The sequence below is a fragment of the Erpetoichthys calabaricus genome, chromosome 5 (assembly GCF_900747795.2).
Source record: "Erpetoichthys calabaricus chromosome 5, fErpCal1.3, whole genome shotgun sequence".
NCBI classification, from domain to species: Eukaryota; Metazoa; Chordata; class Cladistia; order Polypteriformes; family Polypteridae; genus Erpetoichthys; species Erpetoichthys calabaricus.
Genome location: NC_041398.2, coordinates 19,342,327 through 19,369,517, shown reverse-complemented (window position 1 = coordinate 19,369,517; position 27,191 = coordinate 19,342,327). Strand labels below are relative to the sequence as shown.

Below are 27,191 nucleotides of genomic sequence, written 5' to 3'. Positions count from 1 at the left end.
ATAGGCATTGCATTAAGAATCTCCTCCAGGCTTATACTACTGAAGACTGTAGTACTCCAGTCACACCTCAAAACACAGACATTCAAACTAAACAAATTGTTGTACTTTAAACTAACTAATCTTTATATATAATCTTCATTTGGATCTTGATCTTTGTTTGTCCATGAATTCCACGCATGCGTAGACCACCTTCCAGTTTAGTACGTTGTTGTTACTCACAGATGTCAACAATGTGCCGGAATAACGAAAGGGGTGGTGGACAGTGTTACGCTGGTTAGCTCCTGAGGCCTGGTTAGAGAATGAGATTGCCGAAGATAAAAGGTACGTGCCTACGTAACATATGGATGAAAGAAAGACAGTGGGTAAAATGAATGACAACGTAACAGCACGTTCCAGAAATTATTATTGTTACGTTGTAGCCGGCGAGTGCTGCGCGTCTCACAGTTGTACCCTGGCTTGCTCACATGTCAGTGAAGTGAACCCTATTTATGCTTTAAAGAGTCTGGATACCTATGTGTCCCCCTTTTATAACCATTGCTCCGTGTATATTGCCTTACTCTTTGGATTGCCACAAAGTAACCTGCGAGATCGGAGAAAGGTTGAGAAGAGATCGTGAGAGAAAACGACAGCGTCGTGAAAAGGAGACGGACTGTGAACGGAGAGAAGCAGAAATGCTCCTCCACCACCACATAATTACTATTCGGACAGGGATTCTGAGTAGGCCGTTCCTATCGAATCAATGTCCAAGGGTTTTCTTTTGTAATTTTGTTTCCCTTATAAAAAATCATAATGCTGTGCAATGAAGGGCTCAGTTCACGACTGGCAGCCGCATTTAAACAGGGAGCCCTTCACAGACAACATTAACACCCGCAACGTAGTTGGGTTGTGTGAAAACATAAAAAGATGTAATTGAACAAAATGCATGTGTGTATAGAAAATAGGACAAAATGATGAAACTTGTTTGTGTTTTGCGTACGTGACAAAAAGCATGTATACTTTCTGGAAGTTTCTTTTGATGATGTGTGTGACAAGAAAATATACCTTTAGGGTAATGACTTTACAAAATTGGAAAAGTACAATGAGTCAGGACGCTATTTTTTGCTTACGTGGTCAACGATCAGGAGATTAGAAAGGTATAAAAGAACAAGGACATCTGCGCTCGAGGCAGATGAAGCGCGGTGTCCTAGGACTGTGTTTCTCTGACATTTTACCCTTGCCTGGTATGTATTAATAAAAGGTTTTGACTAATTTTAATTTTCTTCTCTGTCTTCAGTCACAAAAAGTGTCCACAGTTTTTGGCGCCCGGACGTGGGGCAAGAGACGGCCGGTCGACTCCTCCAGCGAGACCATTTCAGTGATCCGTCTTACCAGCGGACTGCCGTCAACTTGAGCGCTCCGGCAGCAGAGCATGCAGCTCCGGCAAAAGTTAGGACTGCCCTGTCCTGAAACAGTTCTTGCGTGAGGAGTCCCTGGTCTCCTCTTTGCTACATCCACGGTGACTGAACGGATTTCCAGACAGAGCTTGCACACTTCCAGGCTGGGGTAAGCACCGGGGGATTTCCGAACATTTTTTTATTTTCTAAATAACGGGAGGGCGAGTTTCCTGTTGACCGTCTAGTCATACTCATATCTCAACGGGTTGCTTAAGGTGATGGAGACTTGACCCAAGCAGTTTGACGCATACGAAAGGTCTGACGAAAGGATACTGGCCTCACCCATATCCTAGACTCGGCTGGACGTATTGATGTAGTATTCTGCTGAACCGAATCGGACACGAAGTCACCTGAGCTGGAATCCGGGGATGTGAGCGGACAGGCTAATGGGACGAGTAACGGGGTGGTATGGAAATATAAACCGAAAAGAGCACAGATTGCAGGATTGCTGTTAGGAACGGAATGATACGTAGCGCTATGGAAGATATGTAGCTATGGAAGATATGTAGCGCTATGGAAAATAAATAAATCTACATACGGAATAAGCAACAATACCGTGTTCTCCTGGGAACTGGGACAGGACCGATAGTTAGGTGTCTCCCCTTGGGACTAAAGAAGGGAACAGTTTAGGTTTAGTGAGTGGCACACTTAATGCCTCGCTGATTCATACGTACAAGGGATTAGGCGAATCAGTATATAGTTGGAAAATTAAATACAGAACCCGGGAGAGCAAGGGGACATAATGGGAACTTATAACAGTAAGCCTGTTAATCGCCGCACAGGGGGATCAAAATCATTAATGCTGGAAGAATTATTTTCGGAGGATCAACAGACGCCCCGTAAAAATGGGTCTCCTAGAAAATTTATAGAAAAGAAGACAGGTTTAGATTTTTCCTATTATTTTTTCCCCTCCTCAGAACCAACCTCAGGCACCTCTATTATCCCCTCCTCTATTCCCCATTCCGACTGCCCCCCCCCTGCACTACAACTAGCAGAAGTTTCCCCTGATGATTCCCCAGGTACAGATCACTATGACCCCTCAACCCATCGTGATGACCCACCCTGGACTAGACAAACCCCCGTCTCCAAATGCACTCAAAGTCAAACCTCCACTCACAAACCAGCTCCAACTTTTTTTCTCTTCTGATCCTTCACCTTCACTTACTTGCCCTTTGATAGAAGTTCCCAATCCCCATTATAACCCTGCCCATCCAGCTGGACCCCAAAATCCCACAACAGTTATGATAAATCGGAATTGGGACATCCAAGAACTAAAAGATGTCGTGAATGCACTTCCAGATCCAAAGGAAGTAGGAGGACTAAAATTTGTTGAACAACTTGATCAGTTAGATAGCATGTATAAGCCTAATGCTGCTGAATGGACCCAGGTACTTCGTCGAAAGCTTGGGACCACATGGGCCACTGTTAGCAGGGGTGTCCGCAATGACGTTCCATGGGTATGGAACCCAGCTTTAACTCGAGGACAGGGGATAGGTGGAGAAGGCGAATTTAACCCACAATGGGAGGCGTTGAGACAAAATATTGCAGAAAAATATAAAAAAAGGAACGGACTGGTCCCTTATTTCTGCTGCAAAACAAAAGAGACACGAAACGGTTGATGAATGGGCACATAGGATTCAAGACCTTATGGCTAATCACTCGGGCTTGGGAAATGCTGATGACCGCACCCGAGCTGCACTTTCACCTTTTGTTTCCGTTTTGCGCTTTGATATACAAAACAAGGTCCGCACTTCCTGTATTGAGTGGGAAAGTGCCACGTTTGATGAAGTCAAACGACATGCTGAACATGCCGAATCGGACTCTCATGCCAAATTATTGGCAGCACAGATGAACTATTATACCAGGAATGCTCCTGACCAAGGTCGAGGATACGGCTTTAGAGGAAGAGGACGAGGTGGTTTTAGAGCTCCTCCTGTTGACCACACTAAGAATCCTTTAATTCCCTCTCCCTTTAATCCCAATGTTAATTCCTACTCTTGCTACGCTTGTGGTGAAACTGGACATTTTCGTCGGGAGTGCCCTCACAGACAGCAACAGCCCCCACCTCCCCTTATTCCACCTGTTTTCTCTGACACCCCTGACTAACAATACTGGCCATAGGAAAACGCTGGGACCTCCAGCCACTTTTTTCAACTACCTTTGCTCACCCATAATTCAGAGACTGATCCTTTACTGACATTGTTCGTTGATGGCACTGAGACTGTTTTCTTAATCGACACTGGTGCCACTCGCTCGCTGGCAAAGGTCCCTGCTTCGAACGAAACTGTTACTGTGCTTACTGCTTCTGGACAACCTCACCTTCTTCAAGTATCAAAACCTCTTCAAGTCCAGTCACGTCCTGGCGGACATACCTTACTGCATCGTTTTCTTTTGAATCAGCTTTGTCCAGTTAACCTTTTAGGAAGAGATCTCATGACAAAACTTTCTCTTTCTATTTCTATGACTGAAAAAGGTTTTTTCTGTTCAACCCCCAAGTTGTTGTGTCAAATTACCCCTTATCCCAAACCCTCTTTTGCAGCATGGACTTTAGATATTTCCCCACACACCATTCTCCTCAAAGCCCTACACTCTTTTTCCCCTTGTCTTTTTCCCAATTTACAGGCCCCTGACATTTTACACTGTACTGCCCAATACTTCCCTATAGAAGTAGACACCACCTGGCTAGAATCTTTCCTTACTTCTGGTACTTGCCCCGAAACCCTTCACATCTACTGTGTTTTTATTTCATCCACTTTTTCAGTAGAAACTGGTTATGGGAATCAGAATAGATGGTTGCAGTGGGTTCTCTATTCAGCTAAGCAAGTTAATCGTTCTCATTGTTATGCGTGTGCTGCAGCCCGTCCTCATTTAGCTACAGTCCCTTTCCCATTATCTAACATTTCTGACCCTGTGGGATTGCCCTGCCTTCTGTACTTATTCACTACTTCCAAGAAACCCCTCTCTGGTTCAAAGTGTTCTAATCTATCTATTCTTTTTCCCCCCACCCGTCACATGGATACCCCTATGTTTCAAACTCACGAAGGAAATTATACATGTTTCAAATCTTATGGAACGACATGGGTAGGAGAATTACCATTTTCTTTCTGTTCTCAAACTTTTCAGGTTAACTTTTCTCTGAACACCGTTCTGTCTTCCTTTCTTCTCTCCCAAACCACTCCTAGATCAGATATTTGGTGGATGTGTCGTAGGTCCAAATTATTTGTCACCCTTCCCCCTAACTGGTCTGGTACCTGTGCTCCAATCCAATTAGTTATGCCTTTTAGACTTCTATCCTTACCTCCCTCTCACTCCCCATATTATTCCACCCCTCCTTTTTATTTCCGACATACCCGCTCTCTTTTCCATATGCCTACTGATATCTCCTTACATGGCCCTGGAGTATACATAGATGCTATTGGAGTCCCTAGGGGTGTCCCAGACAGATTTAAAGCTAGGGATCAAGTTGCTGCCGGTTTTGAATCTATCATACCCCAAATTACTATTAATAAGAATGTAGACTGGATTAATTATCTTTATTATAACCAACAACATTTCCTTAACTTCACCAAAGACGCTATTGAAGGCATACATGAACAGCTTGATCGTACTTCTCTGATGACTTGGCAAAATCGTCTAGCCCTGGACATGTTTCTTGCAGAAAAGGGAGGTGTCTGTGCTATGTTTGGTGATGCTTGTTGTACATATATTCCAAATAATACCGCGCCAGATGGATCAATAACTCGTGCATTGGCAGGCCTTACTGCTCTCTCTAAAGAACTTTCCACTAATTCTGGCATTACAAATCCTTGGGATCAGTGGTTTGCATCCTCCTTCGGATCCTGGGGACAATGGATAAGATCTGTTTTCATTTCTTTGGTTGTGACATTTTGCCTCCTCCTCCTGGTTGGTTGTTGTATTATTCCTTTGGTTCGCTATATAATATCTAAGTACTTTACCGCCTCTATGGAAAGGGCATATATGCTACATGATGAGCGCATGTCTCGTATAGCTTCTTCCACTTTCTATTCCCCTTCCCCTTCATCAACCATTTCAAGATAGAATTATATTGCCCACATCATTTTGTTCAAAAAGGGAGGAGTGTGAAAACATAAAAAGATGTAATTGAACAAAATGCATGTGTGTATAGAAAATAGGACAAAATGATGAAACTTGTTTGTGTTTTGCGTATGTGACAAAAAGCATGTATACTTTCTGGAAGTTTCTTTTGATGATGTGTGTGACAAGAAAATATACCTTTAGGGTAATGACTTTACAAAATTGGAAAAGTACAATGAGTCAGGATGCTATTTTTTGCTTACGTGGTCAACGATCAGGAGATTAGAAAGGTATAAAAGAACAAGGACATCTGCGCTCGAGGCAGATGAAGCGCGGTGTCCTAGGACTGTGTTTCTCTGACATTTTACCCTTGCCTGGTATGTATTAATAAAAGGTTTTGACTAATTTTAATTTTCTTCTCTGTCTTCAGTCACAAAAAGTGTCCACAGTTGCACATGGCTAGTATACTGTAATACGCTACTGTGGCTGTCCAGGATTTTAAATCACCTGTAGCCCGCAAAATGTTTGACATGAAATTTGGTACACATATACTACGTGACGTCTACTAGCCACTGTCAGGGTGATGCTTTTTATTTTATTGCAGAATCAACTCTCGCCATTCTCATCCCTATACCACCTTCGCCGTCACTTCCCCCACCTCTTCATATCTTAAATCATTCTTGAGGCAGACTGAAGACTTAAGTGCCAGCTTAAGTAAAAAATTAAGAAAAACGTACCACGCCATTGCAACACAAACACGGCCTTAATCAGTTTTAACGCGTAAAGATGCTGACGAAAGAAGAGAAGAAGTGGGCCGCTAGGGTGGAGAAAACAAGAGCTGCTCAGGAAGGACCAAGAGCATCAACCTCTGAGCAAACAAATGCTAAACGTACAGAGAAAGAGGAGGAAAACTAGAAGTCAAGTGGATTCACTGCGCAGTCTGCCGTTACTGGTTTAATATTTAATTTTAATATTTAATATAATTATGAATTTCCCCTTGGGATTAATAAAGTATTTATCTAATAATATTCCAGTGTTTTACAAAAGCTTTTATTTAATCCTTCAAGTGGAGAGGTACATAATATCGATCCTCTTTTTACATTCTCACCCTGAGCTGCCCCATCCCTAAGATTGTTTGCTGCGATGCCATCCGATCACAGGGTTTTTAAAACACATGTACAGCAGACGCCTGGATTAAAGCTAACCTGACACTTCACTTATACGGGTCTGTTACTGGAGCTCACCATCTTCTGCCATTTTGCCCAGCCATGGAGCAGCAGTTTTCTTCTTCCCTCACACCCAGTGCCACTGCAATAACCGCTGGCACCGTGTGACCCTCAAGTGGGCCGATTACATTTATACTTACAGTATCTCTCACTCATTCCCCATTTGATGCTGTATCATAGCCAGTTATATATACAGTGGTGTGAAAAACTATTTGCCCCCTTCCTGATTTCTTATTCTTTTGCATGTTAGTCACACAAAATGTTTCTGATCATCAAACACATTTAACCATTAGTCAAATATAACACAAGTAAACACAAAATGCAGTTTTTAAATGATGGTTTTTATTATTTAGGGAGAAAAAAAATCCAAACCTACATGGCCCTGTGTGAAAAAGTAATTGCCCCCTTGTTAAAAAATAACCTAACTGTGGTGTATCACACCTGAGTTCAATTTCCGTAGCCACCCCCAGGCCTGATTACTGCCACACCTGTTTCAATCAAGAAATCACTTAAATAGGAGCTGCCTGACACAGAGAAGTAGACCAAAAGCACCTCAAAAGCTAGACATCATGCCAAGATCCAAAGAAATTCAGGAACAAATGAGAACAGAAGTAATTGAGATCTATCAGTCTGGTAAAGGTTATAAAGCCATTTCTAAAGCTTTGGGACTCCAGCGAACCACAGTGAGAGCCATTATCCACAAATGGCAAAAACATGGAACAGTGGTGAACCTTCCCAGGAGTGGCCGGCTGACCAAAATTACCCCAAGAGCGCAGAGACGACTCATCCGAGAGGTCACAAAAGACCCCAGGACAACGTCTAAAGAACTGCAGGCCTCACTTGCCTCAATTAAGGTCAGTGTTCACGACTCCACCATAAGAAAGAGACTGGGCAAAAACGGCCTGCATGGCAGATTTCCAAGACGCAAACCACTGTTAAGCAAAAAGAACATTAGGGCTCGTCTCAATTTTGCTAAGAAACATCTCAACGATTGCCAAGACTTTTGGGAAAATACCTTGTGGACTGATGAGACAAAAGTTGAACTTTTTGGAAGGCAAATGTCCCGTTACATCTGGCGTAAAAGGAACACAGCATTTCAGAAAAAGAACATCATACCAACAGTAAAATATGGTGGTGGTAGTGTGATGGTCTGGGGTTGTTTTGCTGCTTCAGGACCTGGAAGGCTTGCTGTGATAGATGGAACCATGAATTCTACTGTCTACCAAAAAATCCTGAAGGAGAATGTCCGGCCATCTGTTCGTCAACTCAAGCTGAAGCGATCTTGGGTGCTGCAACAGGACAATGACCCAAAACACACCAGCAAATCCACCTCTGAATGGCTGAAGAAAAACAAAATGAAGACTTTGGAGTGGCCAAGTCAAAGTCCTGACCTGAATCCAATTGAGATGCTATGGCATGACCTTAAAAAGGCGGTTCATGCTAGAAAACCCTCAAATAAAGCTGAATTACAACAATTTTGCAAAGATGAGTGGGCCAAAATTCCTCCAGAGCGCTGTAATAGACTCATTGCAAGTTATCGCAAACGCTTGACTGCAGTTATTGCTGCTAAGGGTGGCCCAACCAGTTATTAGGTTCAGGGGGCAATTACTTTTTCACACAGGGCCATGTAGGTTTGGATTTTTTTTTCTCCCTAAATAATAAAAACCACCATTTACAAACTGCATTTTGTGTTACTTATGTTATATTTGACTAATGGTTAAATGTATTTGACGATCAGAAACATTTTGTGTGACAAACATGCAAAAGAATAAGAAATCAGGAAGGGGGCAAATAGTTTTTCACACCACTGTATATATATTTATATAGTATCCCGAATAAACTTCTTCCATAGTAATGCACATATTTGCCACACCCCTTAACTCAGTCATTTTTCTAACCCACTTAATCCTAAACAGGGTCACAGGGTTCTACTTGAGTCTATCCTAGCTAGCAGCAGGTGCAAGGCAGGAACAAACCCTAGGTGCGGCACCAATCCATCATAGAACGGGCAGACACACACACACACACACACACACACACACACACGAGGGCCAATTTAGGAAACGCCAATCCACCTAAGCTGCCCATCTTTGGACTGTGATAAGAAACCCATGCAAACACGGGGAAAACATTCAAAACGCCTTGCTGGGAGGACCCTGGACATGAACCCTGCTCTTCTTATTGTGAGGCAGAGCCCCTTTAGGTAATGTAAGTATTTTGAGATCAGTAAAATAACTAGGGTGTCCGGTGATTCGTTATTTAAAAAAAGAAATGAAAAATCTAACAACGTAACATCTTACTTTTCCCACTTTATATCCAACACTGCTCATCAGGACACTTCAATTCTCACCCTCCAGGGCTTCTCTCGTGTGAATTGTCACGTGACCTTCAATACTTGTGCTGTCTGAGAAACACTTGATATCTTCAGAACACCATAACCCCCCCCCCCCCCCACCCCCCCCCCCCCCCCCCCCCCCCCCGAGGCTTCTTGGCACCGTGAGTTCTTTTATCGATATGAAGTCCACTGCTCTTTGAGAATCGCTTACCATAGTCACAACTACAAGAAAACCTCTTTTCTACTTTGGATTCTTAAACTCCATGGAAAATTACTGAAAAGCGAGAATCCTTTACCACATTTAGCGACCGCAGTAAGGTTTTTCTTCAGTGTGCATCTCCGAAGACGGCCCTTATGGGAATTCTGTCGGCCACTTTCACAGCTGGAGAGCAATGTGAAATCTTACGTGATTCAGAAAACTCTGCTTATAGGCGAAGCTATTGCCACAGTCGGAGCAGGAATAGGATTTTCGTCCACCACGAACTTGATGAAGTCGCTGGTGTCGTAGAAGATTGCCACTGTGGCCAAATCTTTTTCCACATTCAGCACATGCATACCGTTTTTCTCCAGTATGGGTTCTCATGTGGGTTTGGAGCTTGGAACTAGTAGGAAATCGCTTGCCACATTCAGAACAGCCATGCGGCTTCTCGCCAGCGTGATTTCGCTTGTGCATCAGAAGATCACAGCTTACACGGAATCTTTTGCCACATTCTGAACAGCAATAGGGCTTTTCTCCAGTATGAATCCGTATGTGCCTCACAAGATCATATCTTTTAACGAATGCTCTTCCACATTCTGTACAGCTATGTGGCTTTTCCCCAGTATGAATCGGAGAGTGTTTATAAAGGCCGCTACTTGAGGTAAATCGTTTACCACATTCAGCACAGCAATATGGCCTTTCTCCAGTATGTATTCTTCGGTGGGTCTGCAGACTGCTACTGTAAGCAAAACTTTTCCCACATTCAGAGCAGGAATATGGCTTCTCTCCAGTATGAAGCCTGGAGTGTAACTGAAGAAAGCACTTATGAAGGAATTGCTTGCCACACTCAGAACAGCCATACGATTCAGGCCTTGAACGAGCCCATTTGTCCATTTTACAGTCAGACTTCTTTTCAACAGTTTGTCCGCACAAAGCCTCTTGATCCGTGTTGGGCCCTTGTGGTTGGTCAGTGTTGGTGGCTTCTTTCACAGCAGGAGGACTACACTGGATTGAGGCTGCTGTCAACTTCTTCGATCCTCTTGTTGATTTCTTCCTCCTCTTCCTGTTCTGTTTCTGTTGGCACGCAAGAGAGGGCTGAGCAAATGGAGAAAAGCCAACATTCTCATGTAAATCTGCAATGACAGAAAGTGTTATTTTAAATATTTAAAAATACGTAAAACCCTAACATATGATAGGTGGCACATTGGCAGGTATTTCTGCCTTACCACTGAATTTGAGACTTGGCTAAACAGCTGTGTGTTCAAATTGAAAAAATGTAAAGTGTTGACTGTGAACTCAAGACTGGCCAAGGCCGTTATTAGGGGCACATTTGAGATATTTAGGCAGCCCAACAGCCGATCCCTGAAGAACATCAATGAGGAGAGGGCAATATCTGCAATGTGACTACCTATGACTTCAAGTGTAAAGCTGATAAGGATGCATGGTGCATTATGGGATACAGATGGAACACGTACAAGGGATAGCGTTTGACTTTTCGGCAGATGAACAAGAAATTTACACTTGATAATAAATAAAAACAAAGGAAAAGCAGCAAAGTGAAAGGGGGGGCTGTGTGAGAATCTATAGCAGACCAATGCCTAAGATCATCATGGTTCTGAATTTGTGCACTGCATACGGAAATGTGAAGGCCATCAAGTATAAAAGTTTGTGTGGCAGACACCCCCCGACCATGAAAGGACCAGGGGAGGGAGTATTTTCAAGACTGTTTGTCCCCCGGACCTTCCAGAGGGGCCACAGCTTATGAGCATGGAAGCTCAGTCCTGCTGGGGCCTGTGGCAGCCAACAGGGGCGCCAGGATGTTTGCTGGGCCCTATTTGGGAGCATTTCCGCCACACTCCTTCCGGGTGCTCTACAAAGGGAGCCAGTCACCACCTCTCAATGGCCAGAGTTTTGGGGGGAGTGGCTGAAGCGCGTGTGGAGGACTGGCTGGGCCATGGGACTGTGTCGGTGCTTGCCTTGGGTGCTGTGGAAGGCAAACTCTGTAAATAAACCAATTGTGTGACATGTGCTAAACCAGGGTCCTGCCAGTCTGTGTCAGGGTTAGGGCAGCTGTATGCACCCCGGGATTCCCACTTGTTGCATACATGCCAATTCATAGTGTCATACTGTGAGAATGTCAGGCTTCAAATACTTAAAACAATGAAGAATTCAGAAGTAATGTGACAAGTGAAGACTGCACACAAGCACATCCCTCAGAATTACCAGAAAATTGATTGAGAAGCAGACAAATATTGTGTGTTCAGGAGCCTGCTAGGATATCGACAAGGTACAGAACGGAGAGGAGCTGAACCAGGAAATTCAAATAAGAGCGCAGAAAACACCGCAAGGAGTGGACCTGTGCCAATGACGGTCCTAAAGGGCTGTGGAAATCAAACAGACATTTTATGCACTGAATGGGACTACAAATATATCTGGAGGACGAGCACCAAAGCAACTCAAGGACAGCGGCACCCGCCACAGCCCGATCAAGGAGGTCTTCACATCAGCCGTTTTGTTGTGTGTGACGTGACAGTAACTACTCGCTGTTGAAGGTCAAGTGACTAAGAACTGTGTGTGACTTTTTATAACTGATGGTAGGAATTTTATGGAACCCACACTTTATTTTTAATTCATTTCTACATCATTTCCATTTGCCTCTTGTTGACAAAAACAAGCAATGGGGATGAATAGCATATGCATTTAAAATTGATTATTTTATAAATCCTTGTCCTTTTAATAGGACAGAATAGCTTTTGATTGATGGGCAGACAGACAACAAGTAAAGGCGCTATATAAAAAGATAGATAGACAGAGAGAGTGATAGATAAAAAAGGTGCTATATGATAGACAAAGATAAAAAAGGTTATATGATAGATACATAAAAAGGTGCTATATGATAGAGAGATAAAAAAGGCACTATATGACACAGAGAGAGAAAAAAGGCGCTATATGATAGAGATAAAAAAGGTGCTATATGATAGACAGAGATAATAAAGGTGCTATATGAAAGAGAGAGATAAAAAGGTGCTATATGATACAGAGAGAGAAAAAAGGCGCTATATGACAGAGATAAAAAAGGTGCTATATGATAGAGATATATGACAGAGATAAAAAGGCGCTATATGATAGACAGAGATAAAAAAGGCGCTATATGACAGAGATAAAAAGGTGCTATATGATAGACAGATAAAAAGGGTGCTATATGATAGACATAAAAAAGGCGCTGATAGACAGAGAGATAAATAAAAAGGTGCTATATGATAGAGAGAGATAAATAAAAAGGCGCTATATGATAGATTTAGAGATAAAAAGGCGCTACATGATAGAGAAAGACAGATAAAAAAGGTGCTATATGAAAGACAGATAAAAAAGGCGCTATATGAAAGACAGATGAAAAAAGGCGCTATATGATAGAGATAAAAAAGGCGCTATATGATGCAGAGAGATAAAAAAGGTGCTATATGATGCAGAGAGATAAAAAAGGCGCTATATGATAAATAGATAAAAAAGGCACTATATGATGCAGAGAGATGAAAAAAGGCGCTATATGATAGAGATAAAAAAGGCGCTATATGACAGAGAGAGAGAGAGAGAGATAAAAAGGCTCAATGATAGAGGAGAAATACATAAAAAGGTGCTATATGATAAACAAAGAGGGAGAGATAAAGGCGCTATATGACAGAGACACAAAAAGTCACGATATGATAGAGATAAAAAAGGCGCTATATGATAGAGAGATAAAAAGGCGCTATATGACACAGAGATAAAAAGGCGCTATATGACACAGAGAGATAAAAAAGGCGCTATATGATAGAGAGATAAAAAGGCGCTATATGACACAGAGATAAAAAGGCGCTATATGACACAGAGAGATAAAAAAGGCGCTATATGATAGAGAGAGATAAAAAAGACACTACAGTAATCCCTCACTATATCGCGCTTCGACTTTCGCGGCTTCACTCTATCGCGGATTTTATATGTAAGCATATCTAAATATATAACGCGGATTTTCCGCTGCTTCGCGGATTTCTGAGGACAATGGGTCTTTTTACTTCTGGTACAGTAATCCCTCCTCCATCTCGGGGGTTGCGTTCCAGAGCCTCCTGTGAAATAAGAAAATCCGCGAAGTAGAAACCATATGTTTATATGGTTATTTTTGTATATTTTAAGCCCTTATAAACTCTCCCACACTATTATAAACATTTCACGCACAATTATACAGCAAACCCTTTGTATTCTCTTAGATATCAGGTAAGATTTGTTGAAATTATGTATGTAAACACAGTTTACACACAGTAAAATCTAAATATTATTTTAAAGATATCGAGCGTCTCCGATATCACATATGTTACAGCCATTACGACAGACAGGCCACCAGCAATAAATATGTACAATGCAAAAAAAATTGTATACAGTAAAATGTGTGTACAGTGACACTAAACTATGTACATTTAATAAGTACTGTACGTAGATAATTAATTATGGTTACTCACCAACAATGACACTTGTCCGATAACGATGAGTTTCATTTTACTGCACAACAAAGAAGAGCGTTACAGCTCTTCTAAAGGATCCTCTTCAGGTGACTGTGTAGCACTGCCGTTGTTGTTCTTCCAGCACTCTTCAATCCAAATCCCTAAAGCAGATTCCATCCAGACTACTGCCTTATCACGTCCACTTGCAACTCGTTTTGCGCCCTGCTTAAAGGACACTGCGGCCGTAGATCTTATATGCTTTTCCTCCTTTTTAAATAAAAAGAATCGTGGACTCATTGATGTGGCAATGGTGTCCTGCAGCGGTGTAGCTGTTCCCTTCCTTCAACATATCCAAAACTTGTACCTTTTCTGCAGTCATTTGCATCTTCTGTTGGCGCTTGGACACGGCCCCTGAAGCAGTAGGAGCAGCACATTAATGCTGAATGAGTGAGATGAGACTTCCTGGTTAATGCAGCACTCCGTCGCTGAGCCAATCAGCAGCACACAGGAACGTAACTGCGTGCTCTGATTGGGTAGCTTCTCAGCCATCCGCCAATAGCATCTCTTGTATGAAATCAACTGGGCAAACCAACTGAGGAAGCAAGTACTGTGATCCCTCACTATATCGCGCTTCGTCTTTTGCGGCTTCACTCCACCGCGGATTTTAAATGTAAGCATATGTGAATATATATCGCGGATTTTTCACTGCTTCGCGGATGTCTGCGGTCTACAGTACGTGTGCTTCCTCAGTTGATTTGCCCATTTGAATTCAAACAAGGGACGCATTTGAATTCAAACAAGGGACGCTATTGGCGGATGGCTGAGAAGCTACCCAATCAGAGCACGTGGTTAAGTTCCTGTGTGCTGCTGATTGGCTCAGCGACGGAATGCTGCATTAACCAGGAAGTCTAATCTCAATCATTCAGCATTAACGTGTCCAAGCGCCAACAGAAGATGCAAATGATTGCAGAAAAGGTAAAAGTTTTGGATATGTTGTAGGAAGGAAACAGCTACACCGCTGCAGGACACCATTACAGCATAAATGAGTCCGCGATTCTTTTTATTTAAAAAGGAGGAAAAGCATGTAAGATCTACGGCCGCAGTGTCCTTTAACCAGGGCGCAAAACGAGTTGCAAGTGGACGTTGTAAGGCAGTAGTCTGGATGGAATCTGCTTTAGGAATTTGGATTGAAGAGTGATGGAAGAACAACAACGGCGGTGCTAAACAGTCGCTTGAAGAGGCTCCTTTAGAAGAGCTGTAACACTATCCTTTGTTGTGCAGTAAAATTAAACTCCTCGTTATCGGACAAGTCGTCGTGTCATTGTTGGTGAGTAACCATAATTAATTATTTATGTACAGTACTTATTACATGTACATAGTTTAGTGTCACTGTACACACATTTTACTGTATAAAATTTTTCTTGCATTGTACGTATTTATTGCTGGTGGCCTGTCTGTCGTAATGGCTGTAACATATGTGATATCGGAGACGCTCAATATCTTTAAAATAATATTTAGGTTTTACTGTATGTAAACTGTGTTTACATACATAATTTCAACGAATCTTACCTAATATCTAAGAGAATACAAAGGGTTTATGCTGTATAATTGTGCGTGAAATGTTTATAATAGTGTGGGAGAGTTTATAAGGGCTTAAAATATATAAAAAATAACCATATGAACATGTGGTTTCTACTTCGCGGATTTTCACCTTTCGCGCGGGGTTCTGGAATGCAACCCCCGCGATGGAGGAGGGATTACTGTATATGATACAGAGAAATAAAAAAGGCGCTATATGATAGACAGAGAGAGATAAAAAAGGTGCTATATGATAGAGAGACAAAAAAGGCGCTATATGATAGACAGAAAGAGAGATAAATAAAAAGGTGCTATATGATAGAGAGATAAAGGCTCTATGACAGAGAGAGATAAAAAGGCGCTATACGACAGAGCGAGAGATAAAAGGCTCAATGATAGAGAGATACATAAAAAGGTGCTATATGATAGAGATAGATAAAAAAGGTGCTATATGATAAAGAGAGGGAGAGATAAAGGCGCTATATGACAGAAATAAAAAGGCGCTATATGATAGAGAGAGATAAAAAAGGCGCTATATGATAGAGATAAAAAAGGTGCTATATGATAGACAGAGAGATAAAAAAGGCGCTATATGATACAGAGAGAGAAACAAAGCGCTATATGATGCAGAGAGATAAAAAAGGCGCTATATGATAGACAGAGATAAATAAAAAGGCGCTATATGATAGAGATAAAAAAGGTGCTATATGATAGACAGAGAGATAAAAAAGGCGCTATATGATACAGAGAGAGAAACAAAGCGCTATATGATGCAGAGAGATAAAAAAGGCGCTATATGATAGACAGAGATAAATAAAAAGGCGCTATATGATAGAGATAAAAAAGGCGCTATATGATAGAGATAAAAAAGGCGCTATATGATAGAGATAAAAAGGCGCTATATTAGAGGGATTAAAAAGGTGCTATATGATAGACAGAGAGAGAGAAAAAAGGTGCTATATGATAGAGAGATAAAGGAGGTATATGATAGAGATAAAGGCGCTATATGATGCAGAGAGATAAAAAAGGTGCTATATGATAGAGAGACAAAAAAGGCGCTATATGATAGAGAGACAAAAAAGGCGCTATATGATAGACAGAGAGAGATAAATAAAAAGGCGCTATATGAGAGATAAAAAAGGCGCTATATGATAGGGATAAAAAGGCGCTATATTAGAGGGATAAAAAGGTGCTATATGATAGAGAGAGAGAGATAAAAAAGGTGCTATATGAGAGATAAAAAAGGCGCTATATGAGAGATAAAAAGGCGCTATATGATAGACAGACAGATTAAAAAGGCGCTATATGATACAGAGAGAGATAAAAAGGCGCTATATGATAGACAGAGAGAGATAAAAGCGCTATATGATAGAGAGAAATAAAAAAGGCGCTATATGATAGAGAGAAATAAAAAAGGCGCTATATGATAGAGAGAAATAAAAAAGGCGCTATATGACAGAGGGATAAAAAAGGCGCTATATGAGAGATAGAGAAAAAAAGGCGCTATATGAGAGATAGAGATAAAAAGGCGCTATATGAGAGGGATAAAAAGGCGCTATATGAGAGGGATAAAAGGGCGTTATATGATAGAGAGATAAAAAGGGCGTTATATGATAGAGAGATAAAAAGGGCGCTATATGATAGAGATAAAAAAGGCGCTATATGATAGACAAAGATAAAAAAGGCGCTATATGATAGACAAAGATAAAAAAGGCGCTATATGATAGAGAAAGAGAGAGAGAGATAAAGGCGCTATATGATAAACAGAGATAAAAAGGCGCTATATGGTAGATAGAGAGACGGAATGAGTTAAACTCGTAAGTCAAGGCACCATTCTGTGACGGAGCTCGTAACTCAAATGTCAAATCAATTTTCCCCATTGAAATGAATTGAAATGCCATTAATCCGTTCTGGACCCACAAAAACACTGCAATTTTTTTGTTACATGGTTTTAAATAAGAAAAATGTACTTATAAATAATGAATATTGTATAAAAACACAACAGAATGTACTACAATAAACTGGTTTTCTTAAGTATAACGTACAGCATTTACCTTGGAGATCAGACGACTTGAAGATGCCGACGAAGGCTGTACTGAATAACTCAATCTTATTTGCTGATTTTTGCCCTTTTCGCCACGCCTTCCTCACTTTCATCTGCAGGGGTTTTCGATAAACACCTGTCCAATGAGGTCTGTTTCATCCTCCCTTTCAGAATGTTTCTAAAATGCGTTAGGCAAGTGTCATTAAATAGCACCATCGCACGGCCAGTTGCAACTTTTTCTGGGTGTTTCTTTTGAATAAAGTCCGAAAGTTTCTCCCACATTCCCAACATTTTTTTTATCTCACTTGTAGAGATAACCTCCTCCACCTCCCTTATTTCCTGCAAAACCTCCTTGTGCTGCTGCGTCTCTAGCTCCTTTAGCTCCTCCGTTGTCAGTTCCTCGGAGTGCTCCTCGATGAGTTCGTTGATGTCCCCTTCATCCATGTCCAGGCCCATGGACTTGCCAAGGGATACAATCTCCTCCACCACTGCCGCTTCGGGTTCGAGTCTTTCAAAGTCTGTTTCAGACACAACCTCAGGCCACAGCTTCTTCCACGCAGAGGTCAAGGTCCTCTTTGTAACACCCTGCCAGGCCAAATCGATAATTCTGAGGCATATCACAATGTTATAGTGGTCCTTCCAGAACTCTCGAAGGGTGAGGTTTGTGCTATCCGTCACCTCAAAGCAACGGTGGAACAGGTGCTTAGTGAAGAGCTTCTTGAAATTAGAAATCACCTGCTGGTCCATGGGCTGCAGGATAGGGGTGGTGTTGGGTGGAAGGTAGAGAACCTTTATAAACTTGAACTCTTCGAGGATGTCATCTTCGAGGTTAGGTGGGTGAGCAGGCGCATTGTCCAGGACGAGAAGGGCTCGCAGGGGTAGGTTATTTTCCTGGAGATATTTCTTAACATTAGGACCAAAGACCAAATTCACCCACTCCACAAAGAACTGCCTGGTGACCCACGCCCTCGGGTTTGCCCTCCACATAACCTGCAGTTTTTCTTTCTGAATCTTATTGGACTTAAAGGCTCTGGGGTTTTCCGAATGATAAACGAGCAGCGGCTTAATCTTGCAGTCGCCGCTCGCATTGGCACACAGTGCGAGGGTTAGCCTATCCTTCATGGGTTTGTGGCCTGGCATCCTCTTCTCCTCTGCCGTTATATAAGTCCTCCTTGGCATCTTCTTCCAGAATAGTCCTGTCTCGTCACAGTTGAAGACTTGCTGGGGGATGTATCCTTCGGCTGCTATAATTCTAGCAAAAGTTTTGAGGTAATCCTCAACTGCCTTTATATCCGCACTCGCTGCCTCACCATGCTTGGCAACGGAGTGAATGCCGGACCTCTTTTTAAAATTCTGGAACCACCCCCGACTGGCTTTAAACGGCTCGCCCGATGCCTCCTCCATCGAAGTGCCTGGGGTCTGCTGCAGCAAATCAGCGTAAATAGCTCGTGCCTTCTCGCAGATTCTAGCTTCCGTCACGATAACTCCTGCGAGCTGCTTCTCCGTCAACCACACCATTAGCAGCTTCTCCATATTTTCATGGATAGATGTCCGCTGTTTAGAAATTATTTTAATGCCCTTGGCTGGCATTATAGCCTTTATCAACTTCTTCTGCTTCAGTATGGTGCAGATTGTAGAAGTGCTACGCTCGTACTGCTTCGCCAAGTCGACTACGCGCACACCTTGGTCATGTTTTTCAATAATTTCCTTCTTTACTTCCATGCACATCATCCGCTTCTTCTTCTCAGCACTGTCCTTCGCACTCACTTTCTTCGGACCCATGGTTGGAAAAACAAAGTTTTGCAAAATAACTGCAAGCACAAATGCGAGTACAATACTGATACTTCAACTGTGAGCTAACCACTTAAAGTGAACGAGTGAGACATAAAATGCTGGGCGGATGTTGTGGCGTTTGCTGCAACAACTAGCCGTGGGCTATCTGAAGCTGGCTCAAATCAAAGCAAAAAATCAGCCGAGAGATGACTTGTATCTCAAAAAACTGGTTAGTTGGGACATTTGTAAGTCAAGGTACCACTGTGTAGAGAGAGAGAGAGACAGAGAAAGGCACTATATGAGAGATAGAAATAGAGAGAAAGACAGACAGAGAGAAAGATAGATAGGGCACTATATGATAGATAGAGATAGAAAAGGCGATAGATAGATAGAGATAGAAAAGGCGATAGAGATAGAAAAGGCTAGATAGATAGATAGATAGATAGATAGATAGATAGATAGATAGATAGATAGATAGATAGATAGATAGATAGATAGATAGATAGATAGATAGATAGATAGATAGATAGATAGATAGATAGACTGACTATGAGAGAGAGAGAGAGAGAGAGAGATAAAGAGATGGATAAGGCACTATATGATAGAGAAAGAGATAGACAAAGAGATAAAAATAAAGATAGAGAGAAAAATAGACAGAGAAAGATAGGGCACTATATGAGAGAGAGAGATAGAAAAAGCACTATATGACAGACAGAAAAGGCACTATATGATAGAGAGATTGAGAGAAAGATAGATAGGGCACGATATATGAGAGAGATAGACAGAAAGAGATAAAGAGAAAGATAGACAGAGAAAGAGAGAAAAATGGATAGGGGACTATATGAGAGAGAGATAGATAGAAAGGCACTATGAGAAAGAGATAGAGAGAAAGATAGACAGAGAGAAAGACAGATAGTGCCTTTCTATCTCTATCTATCATATAGTGCCCTATGTGATAGAGATAGAAAGGCACTATATGATAGATAGATAGATAGATAGATAGATAGATAGATAGATAGATAGATAGAAAGAAAAAGGCACTATATGAGAGAGAGATAGATAAAGAGATGGATAAGGCACTATATGATGGAGAAAGAGATAGACAGAAAGAGACAGAGAGAAAGATAGACAGAAAGAGACAGAGAGAAAGAGACAGAAAAGGCACTATATGATAGATAGATAGATAGATAGATAGATAGATAGATAGATAGATAGATAGATAGATAGATAGATAGATAGATAGATAGATAGATAGATAGATAGATAGATAGATCTTTATTTGTCCCGAGGGGGAAGTTTGTCAATTTGCTAAAGTTTTATCATTTTGTAATGAATGTGTCAAAGCAATTTAAATGACAGTGGAACTAAGAGTGTGGCAACATTAGATACGCTGAAGAAAAAAATAACATAAAATAAAATTCTGTCTGTGACAAAAATAGGTGGTGAATGACAATATTGAAATGTCAATATGAATTCTTGGCGTTTTAGCTGGGCTTGTAATGTTTTACCATTTTGTAATAAACATGTAAGTTTCCTTTAATTGAGGATTCAGTAACATCAGATATGCTAACACAAAACTCCTCTGCACCTTTTATTTCTCATCGATGGTGAATTTCACGACCTCTCAGTCCACACAACTTCACTAACCTTCATTTTCATGCCGTGACAGAGCAGCCTAAGATGTGACACTAAGTGGTTTCGGTCACCAAGTGTGACCTGCCCTGATCCTCTTTAGTGGAACTGAAATGTCCGAAGTCTGGCCGATCCCCAATATCCTTCTTAATGGTTGCCCTCATGTTCTCATATGCCCTACAATGCACATTGCTGTTATTCGTCTTACATATGCGTTGTTCGTCATTTTATTCCTTTGCAGCTTCTTTGTTTAAACTCTTTATTAACCCACTGTAGAGTTTTTTAAAATGTCCTATTAATTCCAAATGTCAGTATGTATCTGTCCCGCATTACGTGTAAAACATTTTTAAACCTGTCCCACTTCTCCTCGACTGTCTCCACACTTAAAACCCAATCCCAGTTCATCCTCCTTAGAGTTTGCCACATCTGCTGAAAATCTGTCTAGCAAAGTTCAACTTAACAATTTTAGTTTTTGCATCTTCACTCTTCTAAAAACACTGACAACTGTCTGATATTAAGGTCACTTGACCCTAGTGGTCCAATCACCTCTATAACCCTCAATTCTGTCCTGATTATTACAGACAGGCTTCATCCCGTGTTGGTGCTTTAACATACTGTGATAAAACACAGTCACTGCTTATGTCTAAAAATTCCTACTCTTGTGCTCTGCTACTTGGAAAGTTAGCCTAGTTAATTTTGGGGTAGTCGAGATCACCATGACGATAATATCCCCTTGTAAACTTGCCTTTTTAAATTTACTAAAAAGAAGTGCATTGAACTTACTGTCTGCATTAGGTGGTCTATAACACACTCCCTAAAGCGAGGCCTCTTTCCCCAGTGCTTTCCAGGCGAAGCCAGACGTCCTCACTAAGATGGGGCTCATCGTCCAACTGAAGTGGACTTGCGTTTAAATCCTGTTTGACATAAACAGCAACCCCACCTCCTTTTCTGTTGTGTTCTGTCCACCCTTCCTAAAAATTGTGTATCCCTCTATGTTACACTCATCCTTATCTTTATACTTTAGTCAGGTTCCTCTTATTGCCATAATATCATACTTATGCATGGAGGGAATGTTTTTAGGATTGTGTGTGCATTTGTCCTCCTGCTTGGAGCACAGTTGATAGAGGACATATTTTAAAGCCTTTAGGATTGTTCAATTCCAATAAACAGAACACTAACGACATTAACTGCAAAAATTGAGGTTTTATGGGGGAAATCCATTTGCTGGATACTTTAAGCTTTTTTGTGTTTGCACAAACCTTTATCGTTCATTATTTGTCAGGTCAGCTATTGTTAGTCGTTATGTACCTGAGCGGCTTGCCTCGATTTGTGTATCTCACTCTCATTTTCACCTACTAAAAACAAATACAAACACAAGGTAGACTCTGTTAAGGTTACTACGTAGCTACACGCTTATGTTCAGTTCCATTACTTACTTAGTCTGACACTCCTTGATGACTGCTGCTCGTCACTCCCATTTCCTCCATTGACTTTCTCCTCATACTCCAGTAACTCAGATTTCAGTTCCACAGAATTCTCCTGGGTACCTTGTTGTCCTGTGTTAGAGACCCAAGGCTGTAAACTGGAATGAGGCTCTTCAAAAATTTCTTGTTTGGGAATGTTCCCATTTTCAAGCTTTTCCAGTTCAGGATTAAGTGAGAATTCTTCCAAATCCTCCACTTGGACTTCAACAATCTCCACCTTGCACTCTTCCTGTTTAAGAGCTGAAATTCCTTCTCCTTCGCAGTTCTCCACCTTCACCCACAAATCCTTTGGTGCAGCCTCTTCACAGTCCTCTTGTTTAAGGAGTTCCAGTCTCTCAATGGTGTCTTTGTCATTGGCTAAAGCCATTCTCCGTGTAAAACTCTTCCCTCTCCTCGAGTGTCTGCTCTTCTAAGATTCCCTTCTCACGCAGACAGCTCCGTCCTGGAGGCCACTAAACACCTCCCTGCATGGCCATGTGAACTTAAAAAGAGGGTCTTTATCTGTCAAAATAAAAGTAAAAGATTGACTTCAGAGAGTCACCAAAAATAATTTGAGTGCATGTCAGTTTTAAACAAACATACAAAACTAGCAGGTACATTTGTGTCTGATTTGAAATGCTGTGAGCACTCCATGTTATCCTAAGACACCCTCAGCAAAATTTGGATTGACAACTTACTTGATGCTGTGGCAAAGTCAAAAACAGGGAGAGTAGATTTTTTTTTTAATAAACAAAGGCTTTTTCATTTTGAATCATTTCGTAATGACAACACAGGCCTACACACGTTTAATCAAAATGGAACAGAGGGCGGTCCAAAGTCTGGATTTGACCTAAACGAAGACCACCATTATAAAGAGTGGTGATGAATTGCTATGCCACACCTCAGTTACAGTGAAATCAACAGAAAGAAGACATGGAAGAGAACAGATCTGTCACAGGCACCAATCGAGCCATGACAAAGCCAACTGACCGCTTCAGTGGTCCTGCCTGAACGGCTGTTGATCCCCCGTCTATACGGAGAGGCTGAATCTTCCAGCCACCCACTGCTCCATATTCAAATGCACTCCTCCTCCCACTCCTCTTTATTTATTTCTCTCTCTCTCTTGCTTTCTTAATGAGGACTTTAATTCCCCCCCGCGCAGCTGTCACATTCAGGTAGGAATATCACAAGAGCCAGCACTTTGATATCAAGTTGATATCTAAATAATGAAAACATAACGGCACTCACTTTATTACAGCATCAATGGTACCGCCAGAAAGTCAGTGCTGCACTCATGTGGGACTGCAGGCAGACAAATGACTTCAAAGGTGCAGTAATACATGTGTGGAAAAGCTATGTATGAAAATGGCTGACAGAGGAGATGAAATAGCAACGCATCGACACACGTCAAAAAGAACAGCAGCAGAACGTTTGAGGCAGGAGAATTTCAACATGTGATTGAAGAAACAGTGCTTACTATTTAAAAAATCTGGAGGGTCGCCCCTCGACTTTCTCATATACTTAGATATGGAGATGGATATTTGAGGTGTAAACCCCCAAGACAATGATTCAATTTTTTATATTATGTTCATTAAAGAACCATCAACGGCAAATCAAAATAATAATATATGTTAAACAATTATTATAAAAGTTGAAGAAATCGGACTCTGCAGCTGCATGAACAAAAGGTAAAGCACCACTTCCAGTTAGCGGAAAGTTAGCCCAAAAGTGGATAGAAATCTATGTTTTGTATCTAATACTTTGAAGAATTTGATTGACTGAAGTGAAAGCGCACTCAAGTTATCATGTTCACACACACGGACATAATTTCAAAAATGGTATTTTTCGGAGTGGCGCGGTGGCACAGTGGGTAGCGCTGCTGCCTTGCAGTTAGGAGTCCCGGGTTCTCCTTGCGTGGAGTTTGCATGTTCTCCCCATGTCTGCAGGTTAGGGACAATTTAGAATCGCCAATGCACCTATATTGTGTGTATGGTGTGTGTAGGCGCCCTGCAGTGGGCTAGCGCCCTGCCCGGGGTTTGTTTCCTGCCTAGCGCCCTGGGTTGGCTAGGATTGGCTCCAGCAGATACACCCCCGTGACCCTGTAGTTAGGATATAGCGGGTTGGATAATGGATGGATGGATGGAATTTTTCAGATTCTGAGGTCTAAAACATCGAGATTCATCAAAATCTTGATATGGAATTTTTGGAGGATTCCAACACTTTCCCTATACTTTGCATAATAGAAAGTCAGAGAGATCTAAAATGTCGAGATTCATCAAAATCTCAACATCGAATCTTTGGATGATTACAATACTTTCCCTACACTTTGTATACGAGAAAGTAAAAAAAAAAAAGGCAAACACTCAAATTAGCTTTCACGATTGTCAGTTTTATTTCATTATGGAGTTGGTTCAGAAATCAACTTGACTGTGCATTAAGAGAGCAATCAGATGCGAGTTGTAATGCTTTAACTTGTTGTGCCATGTATCTGTAAGACAGCATGAAATGACAACAAGAGCCATCACTTTTGAAAATTGTGTCCTGCACAGCCCCGATAAAGGAATGGAGGCTTCACTTTCATTCTATGATTGCAATAAGCACATCTACAGATGTCCATTCAAGGGTCTAATCATTTTCTGACAAATGTATACAGCTCAGGGTCACACCCATCCACAATTACACATAGAGGACTGGAGGAAACGGCACACCAGTTGTGTTTACAACACAAGATGACATTTCCTGAATAACGCTCTTCAGTGAGTGCAGGCGCAGGTCACACAAATGGCACCAACAGAAAAGCAGATGTGTCAAAACACGCAAAGGACGATGCTAGAAAGCAGTCGTAGCAGTAAAACTCGACGCAAATTTCAATTCAGCCGCTCCAGCTGTTAATACTAAAATAAAACTCACTCACTGTTTCAATGTGGTCCTATTAATACGACACGTGCTACGTTAGTAGACGCATAACCACAGAGACCGTAAAATGGCAAACTTCATAGCTGAATAGGAATCCGCAAAGGCTAAATTTGTGTCATTCGTTTGATTCTGAAGACAAAGAGAATGTTCTTGAGAATAAACACTAAAAAATGTGATGAATGTGATACAAGTAGTTGTTATTTACTTCACTTGTTACACACATAGACAGATAGACAGACATGCAGACATAATTCCAAAAGTTGTATTTTCGCACTCAGGGAGGTCTAAAACGTTGAGATTCATCAATATCTCGACATCAAATTTTTGGACGATTACAATACTTTTCCTATTCAAGAAAGTAACAAATGGCAGACTTAATAGCCAAGTGCAAAAAGTCTCACCCATAACGGACGAGAGCCTCGTTCAGCCAGCGGCGATTGCAAGGAGTAAAGGGTACACACAAATTCACTTTCACTATTGTCAGTTTTATTTCATTATAGAGCTGGTTCAGAAATCAACTTGAGTGTGCATTAAGAGTGCAATTATGTGAGCAATCAGATGCGAGTTGTAATGCTTTAACTTGTTGTGCCACGTATCTGTAAGACAGCATGAAATGACGGCAAGATCCACCGCTTTTGAATATCGTGTCCTGCACAGTCCCGATAAAGGAATGGAGGCTTCACTTTCATTCTACAGATGTCCATTTGGACTCGGGGAAACCTAAACTGTACAGATTCATTAAAATCTCGAAACTGAATTTTTGGAGGATTCTAATACTTTTGCTTAACTTTGTATACGAGAAAGTCGGGGAGGTTTAAAATGTCTCAAAATTGAATTTTTGAGCAGTTCCACTACTTTCCCTATACTTTGTATAAGAAAAAGTAAAAATAAATGGATCGATGGGTCAAACACTATCTATACCCGTACGCCATAGAAAACTCCGTCACTCAAGTAGTGTTAGACGCCATCGAAGACCTGCCTAGAAGACCCAGATGCAGAAGCAGCTGTGACTGAACTTAGCAAAGCCATCGACGCCTTAATATGTGGAAAGGCACCGGGAGAGGACGGCATACTGCCGGACATCATTAAATGTGGAAAGCCAGCCCCACTAAAGTCACTTTATGAGCTCCTGTGCCTCTGCTGGAGGGAAGGCAAGGTACCACGGGACATTGTAGCACCAAGATAGTCACCCTGTATAAAAAAATAAGGGTGATGGCAGTGCCTAAGTGTTGCTGGGGCATCTCCTTGAAGAGCATTGTGGGTAAGGTCTTCGACCGTGTGGTTCTAACTCAATTGCAAGTCCTTGCAGATTGTACTTCTCCAAAAGCTTAAGGGATGAAAGATCCACAGTCGAACTGATCTTCTGTCTATGTCAGCTCCAAGAGAAAAGCAGAGAACAACGCAAACCATCATATATCACATTTATCGAACTGACCAAGGCTTTTGACCTCATGAGTAGGACAGATATGTTTCAGCTGCTAAAGATGCACTACCATCGCTTAGTATTATAGCGACCTTCCCCTGAGGATAGGCAGGGTGTGGTCAATTATGACAGGGACATTTCTGATCCCTTCCCGATCAAGAGCAGTGTGTGAAACCAGGATGTGTCCCTGCACTGACTCTTGTTTGGCATTCTCTTCTCCGTAATAATAATTCTTTGCATTTATATAGCGCTTTTCTCACTACTCAAAGCGCTTAGCAATTGCAGGTTAAGGGCCTCACTCAAGGGCCCAACAGAGCAGAGTCCCTTTTGGCATTTTTACGGGATTCGAACCGGCAACCTTCCGATTGCCAGTGCAGATCCCTAGCCTTAGTACTACTGAACTTTGCATTCAAGGGCTCTGTCGAAGGCATCAACCTACATACCAGCAGCGACGGGATGCTGTTCAACTAACTGAGCTTGTCTAAGAGCAAAGCCCAAGACTGGCGCAATGCTCATTACGGAGTGGCTGGCCCAACGGCAACAGAGCTGAATTTGACTTAAACCAAGGCCATCACTTTAAAGTGACTCAGCCTGTGACGTACCGGCATTCCAAGCTCAGTTACACTGAAATTAACAGA

At 41.7% G+C, this 27,191-nt stretch overlaps 1 protein-coding gene across 2 annotated transcripts in view; it reads right to left on the bottom strand.

Moving 5' to 3' along the window:
* Positions 1–9,178: 9,178 nt before the first annotated feature.
* Positions 9,179–27,191, bottom strand: part of LOC127527733 (zinc finger protein 771-like) — a 33,052-nt gene continuing 15,039 nt past the window's right edge. Inside the window, exons 3-4 of one of the 2 annotated variants that reach the window (XM_051927413.1) lie at positions 22,188–22,736; positions 9,179–10,382 (exon numbers count right to left, since the gene is read on the bottom strand). In XM_051927413.1, coding sequence (XP_051783373.1) covers positions 9,427–10,382; positions 22,188–22,602 — 1,371 coding nt within the window. In that variant the 5' untranslated portion in view covers positions 22,603–22,736 and the 3' untranslated portion in view covers positions 9,179–9,426. Of the gene's footprint in view, positions 10,383–17,375; positions 19,158–22,187; positions 22,737–27,191 lie in introns of those variants that run through there. The other variant, XM_051927412.1, reaches the window with a different exon arrangement.